The sequence below is a fragment of the Bufo gargarizans genome, chromosome 4 (genome assembly GCF_014858855.1).
Source record: "Bufo gargarizans isolate SCDJY-AF-19 chromosome 4, ASM1485885v1, whole genome shotgun sequence".
NCBI lineage: Eukaryota > Metazoa > Chordata > Amphibia > Anura > Bufonidae > Bufo > Bufo gargarizans.
This window is the reverse complement of record NC_058083.1, coordinates 199,644,618-199,655,921: the sequence shown is the minus strand read 5'-3', so window position 1 is coordinate 199,655,921 and position 11,304 is coordinate 199,644,618. Positions and strand designations below refer to the sequence as shown.

At 42.4% G+C, this 11,304-nt stretch overlaps 1 protein-coding gene across 1 annotated transcript in view; it reads left to right on the top strand.

Annotated features, from left to right (window-relative positions):
- Positions 1–11,304, top strand: part of DNAH8 (dynein axonemal heavy chain 8) — a 478,630-nt gene that overhangs the window by 271,600 nt on the left and 195,726 nt on the right. Inside the window, exons 41-43 of the mRNA XM_044291082.1 lie at positions 1,726–1,887; positions 4,488–4,712; positions 6,323–6,495. Coding sequence (XP_044147017.1) covers positions 1,726–1,887; positions 4,488–4,712; positions 6,323–6,495 — 560 coding nt within the window. The remainder of the gene's footprint in view (positions 1–1,725; positions 1,888–4,487; positions 4,713–6,322; positions 6,496–11,304) is intronic.

Below are 11,304 nucleotides of genomic sequence, written 5' to 3'. Positions count from 1 at the left end.
CACTGACTCCACCAGCAGAATAGTGAGTGCAGCTCTGGAGTATAATACAGGATGTAACTCAGGATCAGTACAGGATAAGTAATGCATGTACACACTGACTCCACCAGCAGAATAGTGAGTGCAGCTCTGGAGTATAATACAGGATGTAACTCAGGATCAGTACAGGATAAGTAATGTATGTACACACTGACTCCACCAGCAGAATAGTGAGTTCAGCTCTGGAGTATAATACAGGATGTAACTCAGGATCAGTACAGGATAAGTAATGCATGTACACACTAACTCCACCAGCAGAATAGTGAGTGCAGCTCTGGAGTATAATACAAGATGTAACTCAGGATCAGTACAGGATAAGTAATGTATGTACACAGTGACTCCACCAGCAGAATAGTGAGTGCAGCTCTGGAGTATAATACAGGATGTAACTCAGGATCAGTACAGGATAAGTAATGTATGTGCACAGTGACTGCTCCAGCAGAATAGTGAGTGCAGCTCTGGAGTATAATACAGGATGTAACTCAGGATCAGTACAGGATAAGTAATGTATGTACACAGTGACTGCACCAGCAGAATAGTGAGTGCAGCTCTGGGGTATAATACAGGATGTAACTCCGGATCAGTACAGGATAAGTAATGTATGTATACAGTGACTGCACCAGCAGAATAGTGAGTGCAGCTCTGGAGTATAATACAGGATGTAAATCAGGATCAGTACAGGATAAGTAATGTATGTACACAGTGACTCCACCAGCAGAATAGTGAGTGCAGCTCTGGAGTATAATACAGGATGTAACTCAGGATCAGTACAGGATAAGTAATGTATGTACACAGTGACTCCACCAGCAGAATAGTGAGTGCAGCTCTGGAGTATAATACAGGATGTAACTCAGGATCAGTACAGGATAAGTAATGTAATGTATGTACACAGTGACTGCACCAGCAGAATAGTGAGTGCAGCTCTGGATCATAATACAGGATGTAACTCAGGATCAGTACAGGATAAGTAATGTAATGTATGTACACAGTGACTGCACCAGCAGAATAGTGAGTGCAGCCCTGGAGTATAATACAGGATGTAACCGAGGATCAGTACAGGATAAGTAATGTATGTACACAGTGACTGCACCAGCAGAATAGTGAGTGCAGCTCTGGAGTATAATACAGGATGTAACTCAGGATCAGTACAGGATAAGTAATGTATGTACACAGTGACTGCACCAGCAGAATAGTGAGTGCAGCTCTGGAGTATAATACAGGATGTAACTCAGGATCAGTACAGGATAAGTAATGTATGTACACAGTGACTGCACCAGCAGAATAGTGAGTGCAGCTCTGGAGTATAATACAGGATGTAACTCGGGATCAGTACAGGATAAGTAATGTATGTACACAGTGACTGCACCAGCAGAATAGTGAGTGCAGCTCTGGAGTATAATACAGGATGTAACTCAGGATCAGTACAGGATAAGTAATGTATGTACAGAGTGATAACAGTGTGTAATATTATTGTAAGCTCTTGTGATCAGGGCCCTCATTCCTCTGGTTCTAATTATTGACTTGTCTGTTGCTATGTTATTTATGACTCTGTTTGCATGTGAACCCCTGAATTGTAAAGCGCTGCGGAGTATGTTGGCTCTATATATAAATAAAGATTATTATTATTGTAGTAGTTGTAGATATGTTTTTATCTAAGGAGTATAAGATAATAGGGAAATTATTTTCCAGTTGGACCGTCCAGTTAAGGCCCTGGGTCCAGTAGAGGAGTGGTTGGGAGAGCTGCTTTGCATGCAGCAGAGTTCATTACATGAAGTGATAAGATCAGTGTACCAGGAGATCACTGATGATGGATTTCAGCTTCTCAGCTTTCTTAGCAACTTTCCAGCACAGGTATGTAAGATAAGCATCAGATATGAATACAGTATATGTACCGCTACCAAAGATCGGGCATTGGAAACTGAAGTCTTGGGTCGCCTGTCTATTTTGACTATGATTTCTTTTGTTATGGTCACAAAATACAATCCTAATCCGGCGCTGTAGGTCTCCATTTACCTTATATGTTCATTTCATCAGTAGACCGTGCCCACAGACATTATATTTTCTCAATTCTTACAATATTTCCTGTTAGCTAGGTTCTATATAGGTCAGTCCTTAAAGAGTAACTAAACTTTTATACTCACTTTTAATATGTTGTCCGTAACCCTCTAAAAAATCTTTTTCTAATATACTTTATTTATTATTATTTTTTTTACAATTTTTACCATACTTTTTCACCCCTAAAGCGCACCATTTACTAGCACGCTAAAACTCAGTTCTCCCTACACCGCTGAGCTGTCAGCGGTGTACGGAGTACTCATTTTATGAATGGGGCCGCAAAAGCGCAGGGAATACGGGCAGGAGCAGCAATGAGCTGCTAACTACTGGAATAGCACATGGGTATGTACCCATGTACTATGCCAGGATTAGCTGAGCGGAGTGCTCTCATGCATGTCAGTTCTCTTAGCTGCTCCACTTGAGAAATCCACGGCACACCAAATACGTTTCATCAATTAATCATTTTTAATTCATAGTAGTTTGTACATCAATTTATTGTTCCATCCAGAGCAATTTGTAAGCAATATTTTTTAGTTAAGCAGTACAACCTCAACGTTTCAGTCGGTGTCGACCTTTATCAAGGGATCTGTGTCTTGAATATGCAGGGTCTGATCTGGAGGTGCTGAGCGGAGCAGGCACAGGCTGGAGCCTGCTCGGCTCAACTAATCCTGGCATAGTACATGGGTAGTAGTAATAGTCCAGGGAGCATGGGCAGGAGCAGCAATGAGCGCTCCTGCCCATACTCCCTGCGCTGCTGCAGCCCCATTTATAAAATGAGTACTCCGTACATCACTGACAGCTCAGCGGTGTAGGGAGAACTGAGTTTTAGCGCACCAGTGAATGGTGCACTTCAGGGGTGAAATAGTATGGTAAAATAGAAAACTAATAAATAAAGTATATTAGAAAAAAAATTTAGGGGGTTACGGACAACACATTAAAATTTAGTATAAAAGTTTAGTTACTTTTTAAGGTTATATTAGACACCCCTATTGTTGGAATGGAAGAGTTCCTTCCCGGCAATCGCCTGCTCACTAGCAGAGGAAGCCGCTGCTATTACATGCGGCGATCTCCTCTGCAGCATGGGGAGGAGCAGTCGTTATGCCCCATGCTGTACAGTGGTTTGCTGGCAGCAGATCTTAATTAGTCAGCACAATCTGCCTCTGGAAAATCCTGATCTTTCAGCATACTAACAGATCTGCATTGCCCGATGAGCGAGCATTTGATTGTTCATTGAGCAATCGGTGGCAGTATCGCCCTGCAAGATGATCCCTAACGAATGTTCATACGAATACTTGTTGGCAATCATCGGGCAGAAAGTTTGCTTGGGAGATAAGCAGTGCAATGTGTTTGTGCTCGTCTCGCCTTATTTAAATGGTATTCTCAGGAGACTATGGCCAACCATACACATGAGATAGATTCACTCCCCATCTCTGCACGCACGCTTGCTTATATTCCCATTGTCCGAACCTTAGTTGGGATTGCCCCGTACATTTTAAATGGTCAATCTTGCCCAAATCATCTAATTTGTCATCATACATCTTAATTCTATGGCTTAAACCTAGTAGAAGAGGCGCTGAGTTAATTTAAAGCTTTATAATAGTCCATCCTTATGTGACCTATTAGGGTTGTTTCACACGAGCGGATGCCGTGCGTGGCATCCGCTCCGTGAAAGAGTGCCAAGACCCGATGCAGACTGCAGAGGCACGGAGCAGTAACATGATTGTTAATGCTCCGTGCCTCTCTGTGATCTCTTTACTACGAAATCACAGTTGCCTCTGCAGTCTGCATCGGGTCTTGGCACTCTTTCACGGAGCGGATGCCACGCACGGCATCCGCTTGTGTGAAACAGCCCTTAAACTACTAATTTATCAGACGAATATGAAGGAATTGAATAAAGAGGGGGATATATCAGAGAATAGCGTCGCAGTTATACAGGTGAAACTCGAAAAATTTGAATATCGTGCAAAAGTCCATTTATTTCAGTAATGCAAATTAAAAGGAATTGCATTGATGCAGCTTAAAATTAGAATATTGTGAAAAGGTTCAATATTCTCGGCTCAAAGTGTCAGACTCTAGTCCGCTAATCAATCCATACCCCCTGAGCAAAGGGGACCTGAGATTGTGACTTTGGGGTTTCATAAGCTGTAGCCATAATCATCCAAATTATAACAAAGGCTTGGAATATCTCGCTTTGCCTGTAATGAGTCTCATGTGTTAGTTTCACCTTTTAAGTTGCATTACTGAAATAAATGAACTTTGCACGATATTCTAATTTTTCGAGTTTCACCTGTATGTGCAGTAGGGAGAGTGGGCAGTTATAATGTGCAGCTCTCTCTCTTTCACAAATTTTTAGTTTTTGTATTTCTCCATTTTTAGTATTCTGCACATTTTTACAGGTCACTCTGTTGGGCCTTCAGATATTATGGACACATGACTCTGAAGAAGCTTTGTGCACCATAAAGGAAGATCGAAAAGTCATGCAAAGAACCAACCAGAAGTTCCTGGAAATCTTAAATACATTAATGAGCCAGACAGTGCGAATCCTTAAAAAATACGAAAGGATCAAGTTTGAATCTCTAATCACGATTCATATGCACCAGAGAGATGTGTTTGATGGCCTGGTAACGTATCAAGTGGACCATATAGTGGCATGTGTTGTATTAAGGAAGCCTGATATCTGCTGAGAAAGGTTTCTAATGTAGAATCACAGCGGAAATCCAGTGCAAAATCCAGTCTTACATGCAAAATTTGCAGTGGACTTGTAGTGCATGTTGCCCTTTACATTAAAGAGGTAATGCAAATAGTGAAATCTGCTGCAAATCCATGACATGCATATTTTGTGACCAATTTGTCCATAGCATAAAATTACACTGCATTTTAATCCACCCTTAAAGGGATACTTCCCCTTATTACTCATACAGGAGAGCTCTGGACTTTGTATTTTTTTCACTAATGAGTGACCTGTATATAGCGATGCATGCAATGACTGGTGGGTGACGCATCCAGGGTTCTCTTGTGGAGATGTAGGGCAACACTCATATTTACTACAAGTGGTAGTGGTGCCTATTAATAAATTAGTCCAGCACTTCTGACCCTGTGACAGCGAGAAATGAAGATGACTATTGCTCTTAAGTGCTGTGACGAGGATGGGAACATGTCCCTTATTTCACTGTGCACCATTAATCTATTAGGGGACTTATAAAGGGAGCTATCGTCAAATTCTGATTAATTTAAGAATATCACAAAGGGAAATGTGTTATAAAAGATAACTAATGTTTAAAAGTGTTCTTAGCAATATCTTTGACATTTTTAGTGGTGGGGATTTGGCTACTGGAATCCCTAGCGATTTCTGAAATGAAGGTACAGAGGCGGAGCGCTTTGCCGCTTCAGCTATGATTGGCTTCGGTTGGCTGATGTAGAGAGCAGCAAAGAGTAGAGTGGCGTACGGGCTCGTACTCTTTATATCGATCCATACATTCCTGTGGAAAGCCTATGATACAGCCCTCAGCACTTCTGAGCCCTTCTGTCTCTTCATTATAGAGATGGCTGGGGGTCTCAGGACTCAGACCCCATGGATAATAACTTCTGACATGTTTTTCAAATATTAGATACCCTCTGTCTCTATCTGGCATATGGTCATACCATTACATCATGAAGTCTCATGCACACTACTGTAGTTTTGGTCTGCTTCCAATCCGCAGTTTTTGCAGATGGGATGTGAACCCATTAATTTCAATGGGGCCGCAAAAGATGTGGACAGCAATAAAAAAAAAAAACAGAACATGTCCTATTCTTGTCCGTATTGCAGACAAGAATAGGCATTTCTAACAGAGGGCAAATATACCGATCCCAAAAATTTGGAACACACATGGCTGGTATTCATATTCCACAGATCCGCAATTTGCAGACAACAAAAACAGATACATTCGTGTGTAGGAGGTCATACTGTGATGTTCTAACCGCTGTAAGAAGTAATGGTATGTCTACTGAATGGCACCAACACCAAGCTGACAAAATCAGAATTGTCTGAGGTTTTGCAAAAAGTGTCAGGATGCCTGATATGCTTGTTCTGCACGTGCGCTATTCTTTCTAAGCAGTTACGCTATAAAAATGATGGTGAGTGCATTAAATGTAAGGTCTGGTGTAGGGACTTGTTCTTACATCACTGACTTATTCCTAAGCCATACAGATGTATGAGGTTACACTGTGCACTGCTGTCTCATTATATTAGGTAAAAATGCGCATCCGATCAGCAAAGGACTTTGAGTGGCTGAAGCAGAGCCGGGTCTATTTCAAGGACAGTCTGGACAAAGTGCTTGTGTCCATCATGGATGTGAATTTTGTGTATCAGAATGAATTTCTGGGCTGTGCTGAGCGGCTTGTACCCACACAACTAACCAATCGGTATGTTTACTACATGGATGCTGATGTCAGGGGCGCAACTAGAATGTTCTTAGATTGTTTTACATTTGCCATGATTTTCATACAATTGGGAAAAACTGTGAAATAATCGCAGATTTGCAGCCGAATCTACAACTTTTCACCGCTCATTACAGATCTAGGGAAGGTGGCGAGCTGGCCCGTCTAATTTTTTATTAGTCAGGTATAATTTTTATTAAAATAAAACTCTTTCATACAATAAAACACATTCTGGTGCAATGAATAGGATATAAACATAGCACATAGTATGTCCATTTTCACAGTGGTATATGTAAAAACGGTAAATTACCACAATGTTTCATAAGCAGTAAAATCCTTCCCCCAACAACAACAACAACAATCCTGCAGAGATGCGACTCAACCTGTTCACTGTTCAGAGAATATAATGCGCAAGTAGAAAACATTATTAAACAGATTTATCTAAAATGTAGCTGTAGATCATTGATATGAGCTCTTTAGTGCTGCCACCACACAATGTATGTTGCAAGATAGGAGAAGAAACTGAGATTTCTGGACTATCCCTGGATTGCGTTTGAAACGCATGTCTCAGTTGCAGGAATTGATAGTATATAGTATTCGGGAGACCAAATTCTGACTGAAGTTGTGCAAAAGGTTTAATATCCCCCTCTGTTTGAATCTGGTGGAGAAAGAAGATGCCCTTATCCTCCCAAGGAGAAAAGCCTTCTAGCCTGAAAAATTCTGGTAGTTGTGGATTATGCCACAGGGGAGTAGCATTATAATATCCCTCTAAGCCAATCAGCTCTTTAAACTTAAGACCAGACTTTGGATATCAGGGAGATTGTAGGATAGCCTCCACAGCCAGTTTGTAATTTCCCTGTAATGGGTACCTTCTGTTTCGTAATAAATGGTTCCGAATCTGTGTGTTGCCCCCAGCCCTTAACATGTAGCAGCTGTGAGGCTATGAAATATAGCCATGGATTTGGTAGTGCAAGAACTCCCTCCTCCTTGCCTCTCTGGAGAGTCTCCATACGGATTCTAGGTTGTTGCTTTTTCCATAATAAGGAGTGGAAAATGCCCTGAATTTTATAAAATATTCGCTGTGGGATGCAAATGGGGGAGTTATGTAACACATAGAGTAATTGGGGCATTAATATCATTTCGATCAAATTGCATCTGCCAACAACCGATAGGGGAATTTTACACCAAGTATTAACTTTATCAATAAATTTAGTAATTAAGGGGTCAATATTAATCTTTACATAATCCATGAGCATTAATTGTTAACCCTGTTTCCCAAAATCGATAATGGGGCTTATAAAACGCTCCAAATCGCCTACATAGAGAAGCATGTTGCCAGCATATAGGGGGACTTTCTCTTCTGTGGGGATTCGCTCTGGTAGTTAGGACTAGCAGTAGCAGTATAGAGGCAAAGTACAGGGTGGGCCATTTATATGGATACACCTTAATGAAATAGGAATGGTTGGTGATATTAACTTCCTGTTTGTGGCACATTAGTATATGTGAGGGGGGAAACTTTTCAAGATGGGTGGTGACCATGGCGGCTGTAAAGGGGGAATATTAATGACCAATATTATGCGAATATCGATAATTAATATTCCTAAATAGGAGGAACCGTCTAGTGAAGACTCCGCCTATTTATGCCTTTATATAACAATTTCACAATATCTTCGCTATGCCTTATACTAAATCACTATACTAGCTGCATGCGCCTTACTTACTACCGCTAACAAGTACACACTACACAAAGGGTACAAGTAACACAGTATTTATTACAATACACTACGCACGCAATACACTAACAATACACAGCACTACACATATACAATAACTACAACTACACTACACGTTCCCAAATTCCACCCACAAACTAACTATACAATACACACATACAAGTATAACAACCCACCCGCCTAGCTCTATACTGTCCCTACGGGGTTACAAGAGGGTTATACAGTTTGTATACAGCAAGGGTCCAGGGACACAGCAGGGCAGAGTAGGAGAAGGTGTGCAGAGTAGGAGAAGGCGGTTAACAGGGGACTGGCGCAGCAGGGGTTAATGGATAAGAGATATCAGGGGTTACAAGGGGCAGCATGGGGTCTGGGATACAAAGGGTTAGGATAGTGGTAGGGAAATAAGGGGGGTGAATATGGTTGGCACTGCAAGGGAGGTACAATGCCATGCCAGCGTATACTCAGCCATCTCCAGGGCCAAATGGGCCTCTCTTCCTTCTGGCAGCAGTCCTCATGTGTCTCTGGATCTAGTCTGGTTGCAAAGAGGGCCCCACACCTCTGTTCGGTTTGGGTTATTATAGCCCCAAAACAGCCCCCTCCTCCTTCCTCAGGCATGTGACATCATAGTGTGGTTTTTGATGTCTCTAGTTAGAAGGTCCCCTCACAAATGGTGCCAAAGAGTCTGTGCTTTGGGCCTGAACAAAAGGGGACTAGATGCTAATCAGCTGTTATCCTACAGGCTATCAGCACAAGTTTTTCTCTAAACAACTCTGTTGATAACAGTTGGAATTGAACCGGGGGTATGAATGGGCAGCAATAAGCCCACATACATACTGTCATGCTGACATAAGTGTATATACATAGACACGTGTGCAAATACATACACACATATCTATATATACACACACCCTCGCATATATCTGGGGCATCACATACAGGGGACATGCATATGTCCCCACTTGCCATACAGGGCCAATATATACACGGTAAGGGGACACATATAAGGGGGCACATATATACTAATATAAGGGGGATTATAAGGGGGCACAGCTTCCAGGGACCACATATTTCCCACAGGGGCCACCATGAGCCCCTGGGGATCACCATGGGCAGACGTGCGCAGATGCTGGGCACATCTGCGCACATCACCCCATGATGCGGTGGTTAATGTATGCATATATATACCATACATGCCCGCACGTGTTTGCAGGCATGCATGGATATATATGCATACGTCTCAACCCTTCCTCAACAGCGGCCATTTTGAAGTTGGCTATTTGGAATCCAACTTTTGTTTTTTCAATAGGAAGAGGGTCATGTGACACATCAAACTTATTGGGAATTTCACAAGAAAAACAATGGTGTGCTTGGTTTTAATGTAACTTTATTCTTTCATGAGTTATTTACAAGTTTCTCTTTGTTTACAGCCATTGACATGTCACCGAGGTTAACACGTGCGGAGCGGATAGAAATTGTGTTGATGTCTGGTGACGTCGTGGGCCAGTTGAATGGCCCCCAAGGTCTCCCGATCTGACCCCCTTAGACTTTTATCTTTGGGGTCATCTGAAGGCAATTGTCTATGCTGTGAAGATACGAGATTGTGCAGCACCTGAAACTACGGATACTGAAAGCCTGTGCTAGCATTTCTCCTGCGGTGTTGCTATCAGTATGTGAAGAGTGGGAGAAGAGGGTTGCATTGAGAATCCAACACAATGGGCAGCACATTGAACACATTTTATAAGGGGTCAGAAACTTGTAAATAACTCATGAAAGAATAAAGTTACGTTAAAACCAAGCACACCATTTCTTGTGAAATTCCCAATAAGTTTGATGTGTCACATGACCCTCTTCCTATTGAAAAAACAAAAGTTGGATTCAAAATGGCCGACTTTAAAATGGCCGCCATGGTCACCACCCATCTTGAAAAGTTTCCCCCCTCACATATACTAATGTGCCACAAACAGGAAGTTAATATTACCAACCATTCCCATTTTATTAAGGTGTATCCATATAAATGGCCCACCCTGTACAGAGTTCTTGAATCAAACAGCAGTGTTTAGTCACACATTGGTGTATCACAAAACGCAGCAACGCAGGTGTCTTGGTGTTTGTTCACACTACAACGAAAGTCCATAAACAATAAAAGTCACCTTTTCTCCTGGGTGTTAATTCACACCCTGTTAGCCGTTCTGCCTCATCAAGTCCATAGGCGGCCCAGCTCAGACCTCAAATCCCAGCACAGCCCTCAGTTCACAGCACACAGACTCCTGAGCTCCACTGTCAGAGGGAGGTAAATCCACCACACCTGGCAGTGCTGGCTGTTTTATATGCCTGGCAAAACCCGGCCTCGAACATGGGGAGTAGTCACCCACCCAGCACTTTGACTACTCACACTAAGAGCCGTCCCAGATCAGCTATGACAGCCATGCTAAATCTCACGGTGTCAATTAGCAATAGCTGCTGCTGACACATAAAATACCGGCTCTTACTTCATCGAGGCCAGGAACCTCGGTGACACGCACCTTCCATCCACAATGATTCCAGGTACCTTCTTACACTTCCCAAGACCCCATTGGAAATCCTTTCGAAGCAGGTGAGGAGCGCAAAAGACAGGCCAAGGGCTCAATGGCAATAGCGAACAGCAGGGAGGGACAACGGGCAACCCTGTCTCGTTCCTCTGTGCAATGTAAATTGTGTTGATAGCCCCCCATTTTCTCTGATCCTAGCTATTGGCGAGGTACGTTATATAGTAATTTAACCCATGACATAAAACCATAGCCAAATGCCATAACTCTCATCACTTCCCACAAATATGCCCATTCTACACTATCAAAAGCTTTGGCTGCGTCGAGGTATAATATAGCACGGCATCCTCCAGTGTCTACCTTTCTCTAGAGATTTTAAAAAACTCTCTTTAAAAGAAGAGTTAACCCCTTGATGTTTGTTAATGGATGCGTGTTTTTAGGTGAGCCACATGGCCATTAGCAAACAGCAATGACAGGGCACTTCTTTCATCGGGAAGCACCACGGACCAGCGCCTCCAGGCCGCGTTGTGGCTATG